The sequence below is a fragment of a genome, unplaced genomic scaffold (genome assembly GCF_019419815.1).
Source record: "Pyrus x bretschneideri cultivar Hongxiangsu unplaced genomic scaffold, Pyrus_bretschneideri_v1 Contig33, whole genome shotgun sequence".
Lineage (NCBI taxonomy): Eukaryota > Viridiplantae > Streptophyta > Magnoliopsida > Rosales > Rosaceae > Pyrus > Pyrus x bretschneideri.
Window position 1 is genome coordinate 1,570,521 of NW_025999646.1, and position 23,218 is coordinate 1,593,738.

Genomic DNA, 23,218 nt, shown 5'->3' on the forward strand with positions numbered 1-23,218 from the left:
GAAGTATGCGTATATAAGTTAAGTCAGTTGATCATGACAACGTACTTCTTTCATTAAATTTTGAATTTTCCTTCCAATAAATTAGAGTAGTTTAAACTACGTATCATCTTATGACTCTTCTCATTTGAAATAACCACGATGTAAAAAAGAATTAATAATATAGCCTAGCTGCAAATACAAATCCATATGAAGATTCACCAGTGAGCTGTAGTATAGGCAGGTCTCTTTCATTATCCTAATTGTCTGCGGAATCTGAATTAATTAATCAAAGTACTAAGATTCTTCAATGCCACCTTGTAATTTAAACAAAGGTTAAAGATCCAAACGTGCTGCAGACTGCAGAGTGGCAGAGGTGGGTTGAATTTTGGTGAAGCAATAGCTTGTTTTCTAGTTTTTCCTTCCTTCATCAGTATGAGGGCCTTTGTATCCCATGCATATGACAAGAGATATGGACTAAAATAAAGATAATCAATGACTACAATACTCTTATTTTCCCGTTAACAAAGTGGTATTTTAAATTACTTTAACATTTACGGTATTTTAAAAGTTTATGTTTTTATTTACAGTCCGAAGTATATTTGCAGTAACATTTAGATATTGGTTACAATGAAAAGCATATTTTGCTAGTCACGAAACTGTTGGCTTAAGACCATCCGATAACAGTGGTAAGAACATAAACCAGCAGCAGTGATAGAGGGTACAGAATGTATGCTAGAATGCTTGTCCAAAATGGGAACTTCCTGCTGAAGCTGGTAGAAAGACCAACTGCTGTCGAAATAAGTAAAACAACTAAAACATCAGCAGCCACGTCCCATGATAAATTGCGTATATAAACAAGGGCCAAAAATATGACCATCCCCACAATGTTGTTCATGAACGCGGCGTTGTAAATCTGCAGAGAACAGTTCAAATGTCAGATGATATTGATCATATGGAGTTTTAGTGTTGTGTTTTGGCTCATGGAAAGTATTAGGGACGGACCTTTGGAATATAAATCGGGGAGAAGTAAGTGTTTGACATCATTAGACGCTCAAGTGTGTGAAAGTAGTTAAAACAATATATTTGAGTTTATGGAGAGAAACAGACCTCAGAAAGTGTTAAAGAGATGGCATTCTCCGTCTTCTCTTTGGCAGACGTTACTGACATTAGCGCCAGTCTGTAGTTTGTAGCCAAGGGTATCACAACATACGAGACCGTGAAAGAAGGGATGCTTGCAGCAGTGGAAAACTTTCGGAGACTTTCCATGAGGGGCAGTTGAAAGAAAAACCGTCATGGCAGTTCCTAGAATAATTAGAAAAGCAGCCTTCAGGAGATTCATCCACGATGTAGTAGCACCCTTAGTCTCCTTTTTCTTAGAGATCAGTGGCGTAAGCTGATCTTCTATAGATTTCTCATTCTGCAAGTGCAGTTTAATGACCCGGATGAAACTCTAGTTTTTCTAAGAATGCAAATTAGTCCTATCAGGCAAATTAATGCGGGCGTCATAGCAGATGTGCTCCTCCCCTATGCAGGTAATTTAAGGTCCCTGTCTCCAGGGTTCACATTAGCTTAAAGTAAAATATTGCTTTTGTATAAAAAATATACTAGTAGTCCTACCGGGGCTGAATTGTACCTTGGAATTATTTCTTCTGAAAAGCGATCTATGTTCATGACCTTTACCGTTGGCAGGGGGCTTAGCTAGATTAATCCATTTTGAGATTCCATTCACAAACTCCGTCTCATCTATTTGAGCGTCGCCAGAGAGATCAAATTGCTTCATCACTTCTGCTACATAATCATCGTCATCCAGACCTATTTCGTTTATTTTCATTCCTAGGATCAATGCTCTAAGCTCATCTGCTGAAATATATGCGTTATGATTCTTGTCTATTCTGTGGAACAGCCTGCAAATAAATTTAGAAAACGACTAAATGATGAGATCATGGCATTTCAGCGATTCAGGTGGAGTAAACTAAAAATAGAAACCGGGTACTTACTCTTTTATACTGGATACATTAGGGTTTCCGCCTACTCTCATAAGACTCGCCAGTATGCTTTTTGGTATGTATTTACGCATCAAATATTCAAGCCTTCTGCTTTGAATCCATGGTTGAAAGAACTGCATAATTTTTTTTCTCAGTTAAGAAGTTCACGAATACAACATTTCGAACTTATGTATTGTGTTCACCATTGCTTAAACAATCAGTCTTTTTCGGGTTCTTATTAAGTTATTTCATCTTTCATACACAATAAATCGAACTTTTACAATCATCTAAGTATTGCCGAGCAGATTTTATATTCTTGAAGTTGTGTTACCTGGTAAATGAAGTAAGTGGCAAGGAATGCAGATGCAATCAGTAGAGAAATTAAGATCACAACTCGAACCGCTGTAGTTGAAGTCAAGATTTTTGCCAGCTGAAGAATGAGATATGGGATCAACGAGAGCATCATGATTCTTGCACTATCTCGGGCTTCGATATCAGTTCTTACACCAGAACCTGCACAGCCATGTTTACTTACACATGAAGTTATCATATTTTAGACCTCCTTCTGTCAGTGAGTGAACTAGTGTTTGTGGAGATTAGAGAAGTAAACCAGTTAAACTGAAGGGTTTCTTATTTTCTGGATTTGATGAAGTTTGAGAATCCGAGAGGTCGGAGCTACCGAAAGCAACAACAGAACCCCAAATTAGGGTAAGAATCATGATTGTTGATCCTGCAAGCATGCTCATGTTCATTTCTGCCATTTCCTCCGCAGTTTCTGTACTTGCTGTAATTCCAGTTACTGAGGAACAAAATGTGAATTGTCGTCATGAATTTACAAGACATAATACAAGTCATGAATTTACAAGACATAATACAGTTTTTGTAGTTGCTGTAACTCCAATTACTGGAGAACCACTACTACAAAACCATTTATTAGTGTCGCTATGATAACCGACAAGAAACGTATACTACTGTCGGCTTTTAAGCAAAATCCGACAAAAAATAGATGCAGTGGCGGATATAATAAGCAACAGAATTACCAGCGTCAAGAAATGAATTTTCTGACAGAAAATTCTCTAAAACCGACAGAAATTGTGTCGAATATAACCGACAGAATATATATATTTATAATAATAAATAAGAATTTCTGTTGGATAAAACCGACAGAAAATACTAAAACCGCCAGAACTTCTGTCGGCTATAACCGACAGAGAGTTTATTAATAAGAATAAATAAAAGAATTCTTGTTGGCTAAAACCGACAGCAATTATATTAATACTAAAAAAAAATATAATCCACTTTCTGCATTTTCCATATCCCTTGCATTCACCATCCTAAACCTCGCCGGAGCTTGATCTCGAAAACCTCAGGGCCCTTAAAGTCTTAGACAAGGGAGCAATGGGCACCGTTTTCTTAGGCCACGACCCGTCATCCGACCCCTCCGCTCGTCGCCCGTTCGCTCTCAAAGTCGTCGACAAGTCCGCCCTTCATTCCAAGCTAGACGCCGAGCGCCACGCCCGTTAGGAAATCCAGGTCCTGACCAGACTATCCAACCCAAACCCTCACCCGTTTCTACCCTCCATCATGGGGTCGTTCGAGTCAGATGAGTTCATGGGATGGGTTGTCTCTTACTGCCCCGTATTTAAGGTGTCTCGAGCAGCATCAACACCATAATGTTGTGCTAACTGTTCTGAGCGACAACATTCGCTCGTAGCACCACCACCAACAACATCCAACCCACTAAAACAAACAACACAAAATTATTCAAGTTTTTCAATCACCTCTTGGCCAGGTAATTACTAACTACTAACAAATTTTAGCAAGTTTAAATTCGTACCCACAGTTCCCCAAAATCTACGACATGTGACCTGTAAGTTTGTAATTGAAATCACACATTCCACTTTTCGGGAAAGTCAGAAAAAACATGGACACTCGAAAGCAATGAAAACTAGATACCAATTTATGTTAGTTATAACCGACATGATTTGTTTGATATCCGCCACTAAATATCAGCCAGGACTTTATGTCAGATATAACCGACAGGATTTTTCTAATATCCGCCACTAATTAAATGATGTGTCGGATATAATTTATCCAACAGAATTTTTCTAATATCCACCATCATCATCCGCCACCTAAAGCTAATATTATAGTAGTGAACAAAATGTGAATTTCTGTCATCAATTTACAAATATAATACATGTCATGTGTATTACTACTTTGATTTAAAGCTTAAGACCAAAACTTCTGAACATTTCTCCAAATAGTCAAGCATTTACTCAGCAAGTCAAAATCATTTAAACTACTAATCTATTGAGAATGAGTCTCACATTGATGGAATGAGGGACTTTGCATGGGCTTATAAGTAAGTTGGACTACCCCTCATATTGCCAATTGATTCATGATGGAACCTCAACTTTCTTCATGTTATCAAAGCAACTTGTCTCAAGTGTGAAGCCAAACGACCACACGCGCTCCATGTCACCCCATTGTGTTGTTGACGTGTTAGTCTTGAAAATTTGCTAAACATGAGGGGGCGTGTTGAGAATGAGTCTCACATTGATGGGACCTTGAATGAGCTTATAAGTAAGTTGGGCTACTCTCCATGTTGCCAATTGGTTTTATAGTGAAACCTCAAGTTTCTTCACTCTAATACTCATTCACACTCTCAACACTTCTCGTCACGTGTAAGGTTATTTAAATTTAATTAACGCGTGAACAATACATATTCAACACGTGAGTTGTTAATATCAACAATTCAACACATGCGTATAGTTTGCTCTGATGCAATGTATTATGGTCATTACAATTTAGGTACTCTATTTTATTTTTTATTTTTTGTAATTTTTCAAAATTCTCTCTCTTCTTTAGGCTCCATGTCTGGTGTTCCTTAAAATGTGTCTCATTTGTCTCATTGCTAATATGTTGACACATGTCCTTTAACTTAACTTAAAACTTAACTCTGTTAACTTTATTTATTTAACATTTAAATTTAAAAAAATCCAAAATAATAAAAAACTGTTGGGTTAACAAGGTGAGCAAACCCAAATAGGATTCTTCACCTTCTTTTACGTGGCTGTTGAGTGAACAAACTTCTCTGTTCAAGCTTTCTAGTAGAAAGTGAAATTAATGAGCAAGCTTCTGCGTCCCAACTGAAAGGTGAACAAGGAACTCCATGCTATGAATCATATATATTTGACAAAAAAAAAAAGTATACCCAAATAGGATTCTTCACCTTCTTTTACATGGTTGTTGAGTGAACAAACTTCTCTGTTCAAGCTTTCTAATAGAAAGTGAAATTAATGAGCAAGCTTCTGCGTCCCAACTGAAAGGTGATCAAGGAACTCCATGCTATGAATCATATATATATATATTTGACAAAAAAAAAAAGTATATATATACACTTATTGAACCATTTATAATTTTCTTGCCGAAATATTCATATATAAATTTGACTCTTATATTGTACTTTTCATTTTTCCTTAAGGACGTGGACGAAAAAGATAATCCCAGTGAAGCCAATGGAACAAAAGAATGAACTTTACTTTGTTTTTAGAGTGAAATTCGTTTGACACCAAGCACCTGCAAGAGCTTTCATTTAGTCACAAATCAGTTCTTGCATTTAAAGGACATATATAGTACTATAGTTTTGGTTTTGTGTAACTCAATCAACTCAACTATGAATGATGATTTCATATTTGTTATAATCTCACTCGCCTCAAACTGAAATATTGAATACTACAGTTCTAGTTTTGTTTATAGTGAAAAATGGAGCTTTGTATTTTCTGCACGAGAATAACAACAGCAACATACACACAATCGATAATTACTAAAGCCCTCAGTTTGCCTACTCAACTCTTTATTCAGTAAGCAGTAGTCCCACTGCTTCAAATCGTTTTTGTCTTCATTAATCCTTGTTCACCTTGGCAACTCAACACCCATGGAAAGAAAATGAAGAATTCTATTTCAAATATGGCTTTTCATATGCTTCACCGGTATTATCTTCTCCGACCATGTCCTTAAGGAAAAATGAAAAATACAATATATAAGAGTCAAATTTACATATGAATATTTCAGCAAGAAAATTATAAATGGTTCGATTATATATATATATATATATATATATATCCATACCTTATTCAGTGTATATATATTTGACAAAAACATATATATATATATATATATATATATAAGTGTGTCAATATATATACATATACACACATATCCAGGGACAAAGAAGCTTGTTCATTAGTCTCACTTTCTACCAGAGAGCTTGAACAGAGAAGTTTGTTCACTCAACAGCCACGTAAAAGAAGGTGAAGAATCATATTTGTGTTTACTCACCTCGTTAACCCAACAGTTTTTTATTATTTTGGATTTTTTTATAAATTTAAATGTTAAATAAATAAAGTTAATAGAGTTAAGTTTTAAGTTAAGTTAAAGGACACATGTCAACATATTAGCAATGAGACACAAATGAGACACATTTTTGGGACACCAGACCTGGAGCCTCTTCTTTATACCTGCTCTTCAAATTTTTATGGTCGGGAAACAATTATAAAATGACAGACTATGAAGCTGTACACCTGGATTTATAATTTAACTCGCTAATTAATTAAGTAGGCCACCTCACTATCCCCCATTAGAGCATTTTATCATACTGTTGCTAACTCAAGACTCAACCTTTGATGACTTACATTTTTTTTATAATTAGTGCAGTTCCCCTAATTGACATCTGTTAACGTCAGTGAGAAATACTCGGACGATTTAGGCTTATTCTTCTTCAAAATGGTGCTTTAATTGTCAATTACGATGAAATGAAGAACAATGTAGCATAATAGACTTTATAGACGAGAGGAAGACGATCGATGAGCTAATAACAAACGATACATGCTGAGGCTTGAGAAGAAATTAAAGAGCTTACCAAGAACCATTCCAACTTGTGGAATCAAGCCAAGCATGTGGAAAGCACTAGCACCAAAGACACCAGTCCCAAACAATTCAAAGAAGATACCAGATCCTCTTGAAACATAATGATCTGCAAGGGAGAGCAAGACCTCGTAGACGATAACCAGAAAAAGAAGCCCCCAAACTGAAGTTGCACAAGGCAAGAATCCATACGTTGCTTCACAAGTCACATAATCTGCTTTAAGATTCAGTGCTTCGAGGATCGATGATTGGCTTATTACGTCGTTTATTCCATATGATACAAGACCGGAGTCTCTAACAATCCGGCCGCTTCCTAAATGGACCAGTTGGAGGACCAGAAATATAATGAACAAAGCTGGTCTTGACATATCCAGAGACACTTAGCTTTGTAATGAAAATATGTGAATGAGGAAACTTGGTACTTGATTAGGTTTATATGGAGAGCGATACCGTGCAAGTTGTGGCATCAGACAAAATGGGCAAAAAAATCAAGCAAGTTGTCTGACATAAGCAAAATCCATCCTTTCCTTCCTCTAAATTTACAAGTAAGAACAAAAGTTATTAAATTCATAGAATGCGGCAGTTTTACAGAAACAGCTACCTACCTATTTGGATTTTTTTAAACAACTTGACCAAACATATTCTTCTATACTTGCTCCACAATGACATTAATTATTGCATAGTTTTGGATATAAGTAATGAAAGTCTCTAAATATAAATGCACACGTTAACGGATACGTTGACTAGTCTATTGTATTATGCGTATACAAGTTAGGTCAATCTCTCAAATATCAAGATTTTATTTCTAATAAATTAGAATAGTTTAAAATATGTATCGTCTTATGACTCTTATATCATTTAAAATGATCACGTGGTAACTAAAGATTTTATATTGATGACAAGCATAACAAGTATTAGCCCGAAGAGATTCATACGAAGATTCATCATAGAGCTTTAGTATTCGTAGGCCTCTTTCATTATCCTAACTATCTACGGAATCTGAGTTGGTGAATCAAATTAGATTTTTAATGAATTGGATTTGGCTACTGCAAATTCAGCAGCAGTTGTTGCTTACACCCAATTCCGGGTGAACATATGTCTAAATTTTGATTTTTTTTAATCAAAACTCCGATACGTGTCCAGTCAGGATTGGGTGTAAGCAGTAGTGAAGTTAAATCCTTTTTCAATGCCAACTTTTAATTTAAAAAACATGGTTAACGATCCAAACGTGAGCTGCAGAGTGGTACAGGTGGGGTTGAATTTTGGTGAAAAAACAGCTTGTTTCTATTTTTTTTATTTCTTCATCAGTACGAGGATCCTTGTATCCATGCATATAACGAGAACTGGACTAATCTAAAGATAATCAATGACTACAATAGTCTTCTTTTTCTGTTAACACTGTGATATTTTAAATTACTTTCACTTATTCCCGAGAACTAGTGGAACCTGCGTAGTACTTGGGAACGAATTTTAAGCTCTTATTTCATACGACACATTTTAGATTCGATTATTAACGCTGATGAATTACACGATAGTATAGTCATCAAAAAATTAAAATGCCTCTTGAGTATAAAAAGGTAAATTACAATAGCACAGCCACCCACTAGCCCCTTTTCAAAACAGAAAAAGCATATGCATGAATGATATCTTTCTGTCAACCTAATGCTGCAACAAGAACCACATGTCCACATGGTCAAGCGTTGAATAGTCATTATATACAAACTTTGGGGTCTAAATCATTTAATACCAAACTTGGACCGTTGACTCTACATAGGAAAATTACAGATGTCAGCATGTGTGATGCGGTGTCGTGTAAAGTTGGTTTTGATCAATAAGCAAGCAAACCGAAAAGCTAAATTAACTCCATCATCCCTGAGTTCGTGTGCAATTCGATGGCTTACCAAGAACCCTCCTCCAATGGCGAAGCCGCGATGAGAGGCAGTTCGATGGGGAAGGAAGGAATGGGATGTCGTCAAGGATGACTTCTTTTGTGGAAGAAAGAATTCCCTTTGGATCACATCCGGACCCAAATTATAGGGATTCCAAAGATCCTCACATCAGTCGGAAATCATTTGATTTTTTTATTTAAAATTAAATATAAATAATATCTGACTAAAACTATTCACACGATGTACAATAAACAATTAAGATGTGGAGACCCCTAGAATTCTCACAAAGTAGATTTGGAGATGATCCTCTTCCAAAAGAATTAAACTTGTAAAGACACAATTTTGCAGACAATTTTGAATTGGGTTATATCCTCACCATAAATCCTTTGGGGGTAATTATGAAGCAAAAAATAATTTAAAAAATTCTAGACCTGACACGTGAACTTTACAGCCAAAAGACGAGAATATCCTTGTTAAATACTATTTTGTAATTTATGTCAAAAAAGGTAGGACTACTACATATTAAACATTTTGTTTATAAGATATCACACAAATGACTTTCATTATACAAACTAACATTCTTGGAGGTGAAGATGCTCCCGCAACAAACCCGACCGTGAAGTTGCATCCGGATTCCGGCAGACGGTGAAATCTTTCATGGTCTATACACATAGGAGCAGGGCATGCAATCTCCTCATAACTGTTATACAGAACTAACTTTTATACTTCTTCGCTACTGCTTTGGCTAACGGACTTCAAAATGTTGAACTTGCAGAGTGGGCAGGTGGCATTGATCTGTAACCATTTGTCTATGCAGGTGCAGTGAAAGTGGTGACAGCAAGGAAGTTCACGCAGTTCAATTCCATCTTCGTAGGCACAAAGGCAGATGCAACATTCCTAAGATTAACACAAATAACGTAATAAGCACACTTGGTGATTTGGTGTAGGGTTAATTTGGCAATGAGAAACTGAAACCCCGGATCTGGTGTCCCAGACTTCATACACATGACTTGAAAGGCTCAATTGCTGAACAAGTGCATGTATGAATTCCAGTTGGTAATACAAAAACCTATTTCCGCATGCCATTTAAAAACAATTAACTATTTTACGAGACTTTTCTAGTAACAAGATATCAAGAATGTATCATGGAACTTACAGCATCCTCTGGGGAGAGAACATTTTCGGTAGGTGTAGTAGTGTCGCATTCAGTCATTACTCCGCCAAAAGATTCTTGGATCTCACCATTAACTTTGTCAAAATCAGGTATCTTGCGGAACTTGTACTTTGGCAAACGATCGATCTCTTCCTTTGTTGCTCCTTCCTGTCCAGAAACAAAAAATGACCAGGAAATTAGGGACAGACAGTATTTAACAGCATATAAGTGGTTTAAGGACAGACAGTATTTAACTGCATATAAGCGGAAGGAAGGTATAAAGTTCTCACAGATTCTGTTAATGAAATTCAATACTTCTCCTAAAAAAGTAAACGACTCATACACAGAAACCGTGCAAGATAACAACTCATACACAGAAACTGTGCAAGATATGATAGTCAAAATTTGACAAATAAAAGCAAAGGCACTGTAAATCTCCAAGAGCAGAAAATCACTGCTAGACAATGTCTTCACATGGCATGTTTAGATCTTAACTCAGAATCCCAGTGGGGATTGGAGATAATTTCCTATCCGAAAGTTTTAGTGCATTCAATTGCACCAGACAACAGAAACATTACAATATAATCTTAGTTTGCCTCATATATAGCCTTGACTCTTGAGGCTCGAGAAGATAAGAGGCGTAATGTTGTGCAATAGACATTCACCAGTCAAAGTAGATCTTATGTCCATACGACAAGCGACAAATTTATTCAAGTGGCATCATAAAATCACTGATTATCAAGCACCCTTAATGTACGGAATAAACTCAAACATTTCCTATAAGCACATACCTGATCTGTCACAACATACAAGATGGCAATGATGCAGGGGAGACAGAAGCAAACGGCAATACCAACGAGAGATGCAAGAACAACGCAGATGACTACAAAAACAACATCCAACGCAAGAAAAGTGATACATATCCTGCAAAAGAAACCCATATTTTATAAGCCTACAAAGTCAACAGCATGCGCAGAAAGGACTTGAAAGAAAACAGAAGCAAAAAGGGACAATTAGCTCAAACAAACCAGTATAACTGGGGAGATTCCTCTGTCAAATTTTCACCGCCAGCAGTCACCCAGTAGAACCCAAGAATCCACCAGATAAACGAAAATACCGTATTCGCAGACTCCAAATTCTTTGCAACACTGCCACATCAAACCATCAATCAATCTCAGTCAAAACAATTTCTTCCATTGGAAAATGGGTTCTTTCCTAGAGGCCAAAATCCAATCCAAAATTCCCAAATTTAACAATTTTCACCCAAAAACAGACAATGCAACAACTACGGTACTACAAACAGTAACAGTTAATACTCAAAACCCCAGTTCAAGTTCTCAATTAACCCTAAAACCAAAAAGTTCATAATTTCAAAAGAGAAAAAGAGAAAGGGAAAAACCTGGTGGCAGTGTAATCTGTGCTCTGCTCAACTCCATAGTCCTCAGCATCATCACTCCCAGACCCAGATGAACTTTCCCACGCAGAACTCGCTTCCGCCCCCGCCGCCGCTTGACCTCCGCGCCTCCTCCGCTTGCACTCCACGACCACGCAGACCATATGCACCAGGCACTGAAACGCGTACCCGCCAATCCAAGTCCTCAAAGGCACGGAAGGCTCCTCTTTCCAGCTCAGCGACAGCACCCCGACGGCAAGTCCCAGGAGCCCAGCGTTCCACAATAGGTCCAAAACGATAATCGGCCGCGAGTAGGCCCAGTCGCTCTGGCGATCCTCCACCTGCTCCGCCGCTGCCTCACGGACTCTAACCGACGGCTCTCGCAGCATCATCCGGCGGCTGCTCGCGCGTCGCAAGAACCGAGCTGCGCCACGGAGAGGATGCGGCGGCCGACGTATGAGTCTCCGGCTCCGGACGATGTTGTCCGCTATAGAGTGGCCTAAAAGCGGCGACGAGGCGTCGGAGGGAGAGGGTTGATATTGGTTTGAGCTCAACATTTTTTTTTTTCAATTTTACTGAATTTCGAAGCTAATTGAATTGGGGATTTTCCATTTGATCTGGAAAAGTGAAATTTAGGGTTAGAGTGTGGGGGATCGAATTGAAAGATTGGATTTTTTGGGATCGGAAAATTTGGTGAGCGTTTTGTATCGTGGTAATGAAGAACACACTTTGAAGACGAATCACATGGGGTTTTGGCAACCGTTAAATAAGACGGACGAGTTGACGTACGCGCGGGACTACCGAAGCATATTTTGTTTTATTTTGTTGTAAATAGGAAAAAGAGAACAGGAAATTAATTTTGGATAATTTTGCCATTTTGTCATTTATTAGAGAGGCAAAAGGATATAGTCAAGTGGTATTTTATAGATTTCATAGTACACATCCACTTGTTCCCCGCATATCAACGATGTCACACGCTGAAGAGGGAAAAGAATCTTCTTTCATATCTCTTCCATCAAATCCTATTAATTAATAAATTCGAACTTTTAAAATTTGGTCAAACAGATAAAAAAATGAAACCTTTTTAAAAATTATATTAACTTTAGCCGTTAAATCAAATTTCAAGAGTCTAAATTTATTGATTGGTAGAATTTAGTAAAAGAAATCCAGATATGATGCCTTTCCGAAACATAGTAAAATTATCAGACATTTTAACATGATTTAAACTAAAGAGATAGTACATCAATACAAACTTGATTGTAAAAATTGAGGCACACTATTCATAGCCTACGTGGGTAGGCCTAAGTTCGCAACAACCTTTTAAATCTTCAACGATTTCAATCAACAATATATCGCATATTTGAACAAACTTTTATTAACGCATTTGAAAATGCTATTAAAATATCTGAAAACGTTTTTATTAATAATGTTTTTGGAACCAAAATTATTTTCTTAAAAAACTCCAGTTATTTTCAAAACGTTTCCAAACGAACCCTCTATATATATAAGGAGAAAGTAAAGAGGTAATTGGCAAAACTTAAAAATGGCAAAAGAAGCAATTTCCATCAGTCAGTATGAGTCCTTATAAATTCATAACATTCAATGATAAAAACAAAGTCAAACTAGCAGTATTATAAATCCACTGAAAGCATACATTCACCAACGCACGGATAGATTCCCGGAGCTGTCTCGGAACCCTGCATATTTTTTCGACGACAGATGGAAATACTCAGAGCGTTAATCCGGTCGCCCCATTCTTGTTAGACAAAGCTCCAGACGAACATAATAAGTAGCGTTAATCAACAACGAATCTACATTATAATCAGCTTGCTCGATGAAACAAAACTTGTTTCTAACTCGTTTCATAGAGAGGAATTCAGCACATCACGTACTCATCTGCGTTTTCCTGGGGCGCATCCATGTCTCTCTCACCATCGTGATTTCCCAAAGTTGTCTCACGGTGCAGCTATCTGTAACCCCTTCCCCTTCCACGTCCACCCCACCCTCTGCCTCTGCTCCTTCCACCACCGCCGCTCCTTCCCCCGCTTCTTCCACCTTGAGATAAACCTTCAAATGCTCTATTAACAAGCTGATTTTGTAATCCGCCACCACGCCCCTTTTTTGAAGGCGTATTTCCGGATCCATTGGAAAAATTAGCAGGTCGTTTTGCTCTGCACCAGTAGGTTTAAACCATATAAGAATGGATCCTTTAACTATGCAATAGGATAAAAATGTTGATTTCACAGCATGTTATACCTTCCTTTCAAGATTCAAGGTGCATCTCGTATGGATAAAGACTAAGCTTTTAAATGTAGATGTCTACGGATATACAAATGGTCAGGAAGTGCGAAAATATTGACAAGTATAGATGTCTGTTAAAATTCAAGATTGTGACTAAAAGAATTAGGTGTTTTGAGTTTTTTTTCTCCGAGCCACAAAATTGAAATAAATGAACTGCGCACTTTATTCTTTGCACAAGCAATTGAGGAAAATGTATGTTGAACTAATGACGCCAAAAGTCTGACATCACATAAATCAAAAACTATTCTTCAAACCAATGAGAGTATAACACAAAAAAACAAAATATAGGTTCAAGAATTTTACTCTTACCCTGCAACAGGTGTACTAGAGGGCACAGCGGGTTTTGTTGCTTCTTTCCAAGACAGGTTGATGCTCTTGTCTCCAATGAATGAGGGTGTTTTTGAATGTAGAGTCTACATTGTTTCAAATCATTTAAACATCAGTTCTAAAAGATCATGAAAAAATGATCATCCATCCAAAATTCTCAAACGGTTGCCCTCACCTTTGTCATTGCCAATATGTTATTGCAGGTTCGCAACCCAGTTGTAGTATTCTGCTTTTCAGTTTTCTGTGCACCATAAAATCATTGTTTAAGATAACTGCTAACAGAAACGGTTCACAAAACTGTGAAATGACCATGAAATTAACTCACAATGGTATCCTTTGCTTCGTCAGATTTTGCAGCTGCCATCGCTTTGTTCTTTTCAGCCATTCCCTGTGTTAATTTCTTCATGGTGGCCCTAGTTAGCTCCTCAACGTAACTCAACCTGCAGAGTCAATCATAATATTTCCAGTTATAGTCTTATAGAGGTGTGGCCACTTGATTCTCCACTTTTCAGAGAAATTTATCAGATATCAGTAATTTGCAAGTCTTCAATTTCAGCCATAGACTTCTCCTTGATATGGGGGCTACTACCCTCAGCATAAGCTTTAACCAGCCTCAACCTCTCTTACGAAAAAACACCCCCATTTCACAACCGGAGTTAAGGGCTAAGTATATTGGATGCATATTGACAAGAAAAGAGGATAATATAAGCCAGATGAAGGAACAGGAAGACCTAGGATTTAGAAGAGCATGAGTTATTCGGCATATTTTGATTCCTACATATACACTCATGTGGTACTTCATTCTATAAACTAGAATAAGTAATAAAATATACAAGGAGAAAAACAGGGAAAAAGAAAGACCAACCTCTCAGTAAACTCCTTATATTGCTCTGAAAAGTCCTCACCAAGTCTATCTGATGGTTGCCCAGTCACTATCTTGTAACCGCATAGACTGTTAGTAGCATTAGGAACCTATATGGTAAAGAAATCAAGTAAGCACAAAACAATGTTTATTCATAGTAGTATTGACAAGGGAGGTTGACTGGAAATCAAATTACCTTGTGAGCAAGATGGTGAAACGTGTACAATAAGCATTCTACATAAGTGAAGTTAAACTCATCCCCGGTCTTTCTCCGAGGCATGTTTTTCTGCAAGGAAAAAATAGAATAAAAATGTGAGTTAACTTGCAACAAGATAATAAACCAAAAAAAATGACTCAAAATGGCTTGTTATCCAGACCTGAAACAAATAAAAAAGCTGATACTGTCCAAACACTGAATGTGAATACATCAATTCTAATAAGTTTTTTAAGGTGCAATTGAGGTTCACCTCACAGCAATGCACCTTGTAATAAATGAATATTACAAGGTCTGAAATTGACTATTACTGTTGAATAATAATTAATACAAATAATACATATTTAAATAATTTTTAATTAATAACTTGAGTCCCAAAAGGCTTGTTTTTCATCTTGTCAGAATTTAAACACCTCGCATTAGGCATTTACATTTATAAACACCGACTGCAATAGTGGAGAGTATTTTAAAGGTCGGATCTTCACACACATAGTCCAATCATCCGATAATTTTGAATATACAAACTGATGTCATTACCGATTAAAAAAATTGTACCTTTAACAACTGAACAACAGAAGGAAGGATCTGACGAGAATCTTGTGGTGCTGTGAAAGGTGAAACTTCTGCAAGGGCTTTGAGCAAATCTAGCCTTCTTTCATCAGGAAGCTGACAAAAAAAAAACGTAGTTTGAATAAGAATCTGACAATCTTTCCCATTACAATAAAACACTATAAAGAAAGCACAGCATAATATAAATATTGTCACAGTCATAGAAAGAAACAGATAAAATTGAAATGAATTTAAAACTTTATTTTTATCATCAATAAAAGGCTTGCATGTACCGCACTCCCCATGCTATTTACTTAATCCTATATTCCATATTGTCCTTGTTTTCATTTCAGAATGTAATGATCATTTCTCAGAGTCCTCATAACAATGTAGACAAGTGCGAAGAAAGTATGACTACTTACAACCTAGAAAAACTTCTGGATTCATATGGAAATAAAGACATCAACTATTTGATCTAAACACTGCTTTAGTAATTGAGTAGTTGAGTCAAGAAAAAGAAATAAAACAAGATTAGGAGACCAATAGCAGAAAGGATAAATCATCCCAGATTCCGATGGAACATTTCATACAAAAACCAATCAAGGAAACAAATATATAGAAAAATATTCTATCCCAATGTTTAATTATATATATCAGTTTGTAAGAAAAATCTAAACATTTTCATTTGTTTTGGCCAATACTGGCTCAATTTATGGAACTATATAGAAATAAAACTCTTCAGATTACCAAGAAACTTGACATGCATACTAGGATAATATACCAATTCAGTGGAAATGATGATGTTACCTTGTCCGAAACAGGAAGGATGTGTTTGTCCAGATAATTTAGGAATTTGCTGCTTGACGCACCCCTCTATATGAAATATGAATAAACATGGTTGGTACTTGATTCCCAGAAATATACACATCAAAAGCACAAGGAAAAATCTATGATAATTAGAGGCCATACCACAACAAATGGCAGAGCCATGAATAGGCAGGATATCAACCTATCAATATGATCAGCATCTGAAACCTGCATCCCAACCATTTTGTTGTTAAGTTACCGAAAGAACCATAGTGATTAAAATGAATACATTGATATTAAAAGAGGAAGCAGAATATACATTGTGGAAGCATCTTTTCCAACAGCGTCACTTTTGTTTCCTTCTAGCCTAAATGGACAATATCATATCTAAGGGTGGCTTACGTTAACAAGACACTGGTGGTCATTATAATTTGAAATAATATTCTAACTCAAACTTTCAAGCCTACAACATGCATGGTTATAGATACCTGATACTTTAAGAAACTGATAGATATCAAGCTTCCGATGAATCTATATATCTTGAAAAACAAATACTAGTAGACTACCCCAGCCCCAAAAACCACCTGTTAATCTACTGGTTTGATTACAGGTCTAATGGGATCCTATGAATACTAGATAACTAAGTAAAGCTTCGCCTGTTTACCATTGACAGATTTGTTGCTCATCCCAATGAAAAAGGGAAAAGTACACAAACTTATCACTTAACAAATCTTGAGCATGCAGTCAATATTATGATGAGAAAGCTGGTAAGAAGTCTCAAGAATAAGAACTACATACACATTGAATCAAATGACTACGCTAAGCACAACAAATGAAGAGCCTCATCTTAGCTTGGCCAAATTCTTTAACAGAAGATTAATTCCATACGATGTCACCCAAGAATAAATAAAATTAGCAACCAAAAAAAAAAACTTCCAAGGAGCTAAACCAAGCCGGAAAAAAGTAATCATCAACATTACTATACAGTATATACTCATATATATATATTCAACACTCATGGGTTGATATTGGTTCAGGTATGATACAATCATAAAATAGTAATCAAAACACAAAGTCAATGCATCAGATATAATGATGATAAAATAAATGCAAGCATCTTATGAAATAACAGAGCAATATCAAAAACGCTTATTTCTGCATTACTCATCGTGAGTACATTTTGTATATTCAGCTTGGTCAGAAGCTTCTATTCTTTACCCTTAAATCAACACAATAAAACAAGTGCTTACATTGAATTGGGCATCTAAATCAGCTTGTCCTTCAATAATTCCAATAAGTTCTTTCATGCGTTCAGCAGGCGCTTTCTCCCCAAATATGCTCAAACTTTTTAAGAAGTCCATAAACATTCTAAACTCGGCACCAGTCACATCTTCCAGACTCTGCAATTGAACTCAATTGTATAAGTCATATACAACCTTTCAACAGAAAAGTAAAATAAAATTGAAGAGATAATAATTATAAATGCCCATGGTTTTTCTTTTAACTAAAGGTAACATGAGGGGAAGAGAACAGCCTATAAATTTACTAAATAGATGCGACAGAGCATCATGCCACACTTCAAAATAATACATTCATAGGAACTTAAGTACACAGTTCCAAGACTCTAAATAAACATGCGCATGAAGACAATTGGCACAGCATTCATGTACATACCTTTTTTACCAAATCAGTAATATGCCTTTCCATCTCTTCCTGAGGCTTCAAAAGCTCAGCTTTAATAGGAAATACCTACAATTTTGATCATTCAACATCCAGTTATCTTAAGAGATACATGATAATAATCGTATTGGACATTCGACAAAGTGGTCTTCTCACCTTATCTCTAATGAAGCTTAAAACCTTCTCCCGAATGAACTCATCTGTGCTTGGTTCATCAACACTCCCAATGTGCTTGAATAATGCTGTCAAAGAAGCTGTGCATAGAAGAAGATGAAATACTTTATGAAAGAGATAGATTTCAATGATCCAAGATGTATCAGGTGTTGAACTTAAGGCTAGTAAAAACACATAAATCTGCATAAAATGTGTACATTTGTACACATAAACATATTTACTTATAAATAAAAATGCCAACTTAAAATCTGATGTAATCATACATCAGTTAATTTGTAATCATGCCCTAACAGTTAATTTGTACTAAACGTATAATCTATGATGATTCACCATCAGTTAGTTTGAAGATCACAAATATACCTTTAACATCTTGCCTCAAAAGAGCCATAAGTGCTTTATGCACAGCATCACGCTCCACAAATTCCTCTAAAAAGCATCAACAAAGGCCAACATCACTCGTATAACACAACCACCATACTCCCAGAATCACAATTCCCAACAAAGAATGGAAACAAAAAAAATTACCAGATGCAAGGAGCTGCACAAGAATGTCTACAATTTTCGCAATATGTTCAGGCGTATCCTTGCAGAACAAGGGAAGGCCCCGAATAGCTTGTACTCGTACCTGCACATTACATTGATGATCCGAACTAAATAGTTGAACTGAATATTAAAACCAGCAAGACCCCAAATAAGAATAACATGCAAAGGCATGTTATAAATTGCTTCAAATGTCACAACAAACTAATTCAAGACATAAACTTTTTCGACAGGGATCTAACTCTTCCATAAATAAATAAAAACTCAACAATTCTCCAGTTACCAAATATAGCTAGGGCATCAAAAAATGCAATGAGTGCAAGTAATCACGACTGGGTATACAGATATGAACTAACCCCGAGCTCTTCTTCTTCAATCAAATCGAGGTGCGTATCGATGGCGGGCTGCGAAAGTTCGGGGAAGAACTTGAAGAACCTCGGAATAAGCTGGGCAGCCAGCTGCTTGGCCTTGACACTGGTCTTGGCCGCATTGATAATCCCCTGGTAATCCTTAACATTCTGAATTACAAACAAACAAACAAAAATCGCAAAACATTAAAACCCTAGAAACCAAAATTTCAAAAAGTATAAAATATGAAAGGATGCTGGAAGGAAATTGGCGGGGCGTGGGGCACCTGGGACTTCTCCTTGGACTCGTTCAGTCGTTCGCCGAACTCGTAAAGCTTCTCGATGTGATTGGCCTCGTCGGAGGGGTCAGCCATTGAAGCTGCTCTTCTGGCTCTCTGAAGAAGCTGAGGCGAAATTTGGAACAAAAAATTGAACTATTATTATATTACGCAAAGGTATTCGAAATTTCATAGTTATTATTTTGGAATTCGAAAGAGAGCTTACTGGTTTTTGGCTCTGGAGTGTAGAGAGAGAAAGTAGAGAGAGAGAGTGACCGAAGAAGAAGAAGAAGAAAACGAAGAAGAAGACGAACGACGAAGAGAGGGTTTGATGGGGAAGGGAAAAAGACGGGGGCCGAGCTTCCCCTCTATGCCGTTTACTTTGTAGTCATACGACGACGTCTCGTCGGGCCCTTTTGGGCTTCTCACCGAGAAAGCAAAAAACAGCGTTTCTCCTAATGCTCAAAACGCACCGTCTTACTCCTAACGAATGAACATCTAAAGATGCTCTTACAGCATGTCCGTTTTCTTGCAAACGAGTTGAAAACTTGTATATGAAGTTTTTGAGAAATTGAGTCCGTTCAAATATTAAGTTTATTTTCCTCATCTAATCAACATGGCTATTGAACTTTGTTAATTGCATGATTCACTACAATTTGTTTCATACAATATGTAAATGAGATAGTTTTGATCAGGAAAAAAACTTTTGCACATCTCTTTCCCTTCTGCACGCCCCTTTCTATTTTTGGCCCTTAGATTTGAGCTAAAGTTTATTTTTGTGCGAAAATCAACCTCTTTTGACTAACACCATGAAGAGGTAATTTGAGCAATCATCCTTGAACTGTAGCTCAAATCGAGTTTTGGTATCTGAACTAAAAATCCATGAATATTGGCCTCTAAACTTATTATAATGCAGAGCAATGGTTTTTTTGGCTAACTTCGTAGAACTTTCATCCAAAATAAAAGATTTAAAGGAACAAAAAATGGATGAAAATTCTAATAAAGTTGACAAAATGACCATTGCCCCACATTATAACAAGTTCAGAAACCAATACTTACGAATTTTTAGTTCATGGACCAACGCTCCGATTAGGCCAAAGTTAAGAAATTATTGCTCCAAGTTTCTCCACCATGTATTTTTTTTTGGACAAATTTATCCACCATGTATAATCATGACAATTTACGTGAACTTCAATACTAGGCTTTGTTAAAACAATTCTCACAAAATTCAAGGCACAAATCAGTATGAAACATGGTATCCCCTATGGGGATTTCTCACAAGTACAACACCCTTTTGCAAAAATCAAATTAATCCTCCTTTATTGACAAAGCTCCTTCTATCACTGCTAGTAAGACAAATTTCTTTCCGTAGGAGAAATCACAGAATCGGCATTTCTAATGCTTGCAAGACATCCTTGAACTCAAAATCGTGTGTTTGTTTGTTGAACCGTTCAACCAGCTTATACCTCATGTCGTTCAAATAAAATGATTGGGTGGTCTCCACAAGCCATTTTGCCTCCGAGTCAGTGAGTTTGCTGGGGAGTACGACATCCCCTCGAATAAGCACCATGTCCTTGCTTTCTGCAAATTCGTTGTAGAAAGTTACAGCGAAGTAGGGAGAAGCTTGAGTTCCCCTCGCCTTGTAATCTTCAAGACCAGTGAAAATCATGTGTGGCATCTGTACTGCAAGAGAGTTTTGAATCAAAACTTGATACGACAAGGCATTATCCAACTGTTTAGTTATTTTAATTGGAAAAAAGTTTCTTCAAACTCTTTAATTTTATAATCTAATGAGCAAGTTCTCTACTGATATGCAAGATTGCAAAATGTCACTCGTCTCGAGAGGTCCCACCTATGCTCTTCTTTGATGTTGCCACTCAGCATTGAGCAATGACAACATCAACTATGGGCATAGATAACTCTTGACATATTAATGACATAAACTAACAAAAGCAAGTTAAGTAGTCCTATACTGGCGCGTTGTTGCTTCTACATAACATTTACAATGTTTGGTAGCGAATGTAAGACATGCTAAAGTGATCACTAGAAAGAGTGGTAAATAGAATGGCTAGAGGCCAAACCTTGAGCAAACATTGTGGTATAACCATTTCCTCTCCACAAGGGAATGACAAAATACCGGCTGCCATGATAAACAAGTTGAAAGTTAAAACAACGGAAAGATGAAAGAAAGCAAAGGAAGACAATCATTACGTAAACTGATTACCAATCTGCCGCTCTATGCTCCAACAGGTGATATAGTTTTGCATTCATGGATGCACCGATATGACCTCTTCCTAGGTGAAACTATAAAAGACAACCCGTCTAAACATAAATGATACTAGAAAACAATCTTGCAACGGAAGCCACATCTAGTGAGACACTAAAGAAATGATAAGCAAGATCAATCGCAAATGCACATGATGCATGATAAGCGTAAATTTTAGCTCATGAGGATATCATGAAAATCAGTTTAGAAAAAGACTTTAACACTGTGGCCTCAAGCAGCAGACAGCTTAGATTTAACACACAGCCAATTCATATTAAGGGACAAGATAGATACAATGTAGTGGCTCGAATCTCCTTGCACCCGTGTTCGAATCCTCCTCCGGTAAGTTAGAGTAGTTCAGAATAATATCACATTATCCCAAAAAAAATAAAAACAGTAACAAAAATGTGAGCTTGAAATCTTCAAGAACGAAACTTTAAAGCTATGACAAAGCAAGAAATTCTACAGCTACAAGTACTGAGAAGCTTAAAGTCTTATCTTTTTTTACCAATTCGATCAAATTATAGAATATTATAGCAAATGAAACAAGCTTCTGCAACAATCTAATTAATCGAAAGAAAAGCAAATCAATCAAATTAAGAAAAAGAAGGCAAAACCCAGTTCAAAAAACCACAGATAAACTAAACTTGTACAGTAAAATGTAACATTTGGAGGCACAGAAAAGCAAGGAAACTGAGAGGCTTACATCGTCCCAAGCCGAAGCGATGTCCTCGGCCGAGCGATCTTTCACCCTCTCGACATCAATAATGGAATCCAACGGCTTAGCCTTCAAGGGATTGAACCCATTAGCAAAACTCGAAGCCCTGAAGAAACCCAGCGAACCCCATTTCAGAAATCCTCCCGGAAACGATTGCTGTTGTGGGTTTTGGCGATTTTGTTGCAGGGTCAGAGTTGTGAAGGAGTGTTTGTGCACAGCGCCAGCAGAAGAAGAAGAATGGCCGATGAGGTTTGAAGCTGGAAGCGTAAAGATCCTGGAAGCTCTTCGCATTTTAGAAGATTTTCAAGTGCTCGGACTTCGGAGTAAAGAGCTAATTTGGATTGTGATTGCTGCTGGAGAGCTAGAAACATCCAGGACTTTTATCAAACACCTTCGTCGGGACGAGAAATACAAATAAGAGTCGAAGCTGAACGAAGTGGCGGTGGATGGGCCGACAGGTTTCGATGCGTAAGCCCAGGTAGGAGTTGGATCTCATCCCCGATTCAAATGGTGGAGATCATAGAGGTCTTTACATCTTACTAATTCATCGTGCATCATGCGGTTAGAAGTAATTTAATTTTTTTATTTAAAATTAAACATAAATAGTACCTGACGTAAAATGATTGTACGATATACGATAAACGGTTAAAACGTGGAAATTCCTAAGATTCCTACAAAATAGATCCGAAGAGAATCCTCTTCCGCCCAAGTAAGCTCAAGCAATTGCCACGTGTCTTGTTGACTATCTAATGAAGTTAACACATCGTCATCTACTTCTTAGACTTCTACTGGCATTTTGAGGACTTTATACTTGAAGTATGGATAGT

At 36.9% G+C, this 23,218-nt stretch overlaps 3 protein-coding genes and 1 non-coding gene across 4 annotated transcripts; all 4 read right to left on the minus strand.

The window, feature by feature from the left end:
* Positions 1-492: 492 nt before the first annotated feature.
* LOC103944258 lies at positions 493-7,342 on the minus strand. The gene is made up of 7 exons (XR_007260823.1): positions 6,889-7,342; positions 2,575-2,763; positions 2,296-2,477; positions 1,977-2,098; positions 1,613-1,883; positions 1,087-1,396; positions 493-892 (listed from the first exon to the last, which is right to left on the minus strand). It is a non-coding gene; the product is annotated as a sodium/calcium exchanger NCL2 (transcript).
* A 1,907-nt stretch (positions 7,343-9,249) lies between these two features.
* Positions 9,250-12,109, minus strand: LOC103944132 (E3 ubiquitin-protein ligase At1g63170). The gene is made up of 5 exons (XM_009354544.3): positions 11,335-12,109; positions 10,964-11,083; positions 10,727-10,859; positions 9,939-10,103; positions 9,250-9,679 (listed from the first exon to the last, which is right to left on the minus strand). Exons 1-5 carry the CDS (start codon positions 11,883-11,885, stop codon positions 9,503-9,505), a joined length of 1,146 nt encoding a protein of 381 aa, XP_009352819.2. The 5' UTR covers positions 11,886-12,109; the 3' UTR covers positions 9,250-9,502.
* A 763-nt stretch (positions 12,110-12,872) lies between these two features.
* Positions 12,873-19,813, minus strand: LOC103944134 (apoptosis inhibitor 5-like protein API5). Its single transcript, XM_009354546.3, has 17 exons — positions 19,634-19,813; positions 19,417-19,533; positions 19,139-19,300; positions 18,768-18,867; positions 18,603-18,668; positions 18,225-18,322; positions 18,063-18,137; positions 17,639-17,788; positions 16,551-16,616; positions 16,389-16,454; positions 15,588-15,698; positions 15,015-15,104; positions 14,822-14,928; positions 14,282-14,396; positions 14,132-14,197; positions 13,939-14,042; positions 12,873-13,499 (listed from the first exon to the last, which is right to left on the minus strand). Exons 2-17 carry the CDS (start codon positions 19,501-19,503, stop codon positions 13,295-13,297), a joined length of 1,668 nt encoding a protein of 555 aa, XP_009352821.1. The 5' UTR covers positions 19,504-19,533; positions 19,634-19,813; the 3' UTR covers positions 12,873-13,294.
* Positions 19,814-20,592: 779 nt separating this feature from the next.
* Positions 20,593-22,815, minus strand: LOC103944136. The gene is made up of 4 exons (XM_009354547.3): positions 22,380-22,815; positions 21,632-21,711; positions 21,489-21,547; positions 20,593-21,090 (listed from the first exon to the last, which is right to left on the minus strand). Exons 1-4 carry the CDS (start codon positions 22,680-22,682, stop codon positions 20,786-20,788), a joined length of 747 nt encoding a protein of 248 aa, XP_009352822.2. The 5' UTR covers positions 22,683-22,815; the 3' UTR covers positions 20,593-20,785.
* Positions 22,816-23,218: the final 403 nt, after the last annotated feature.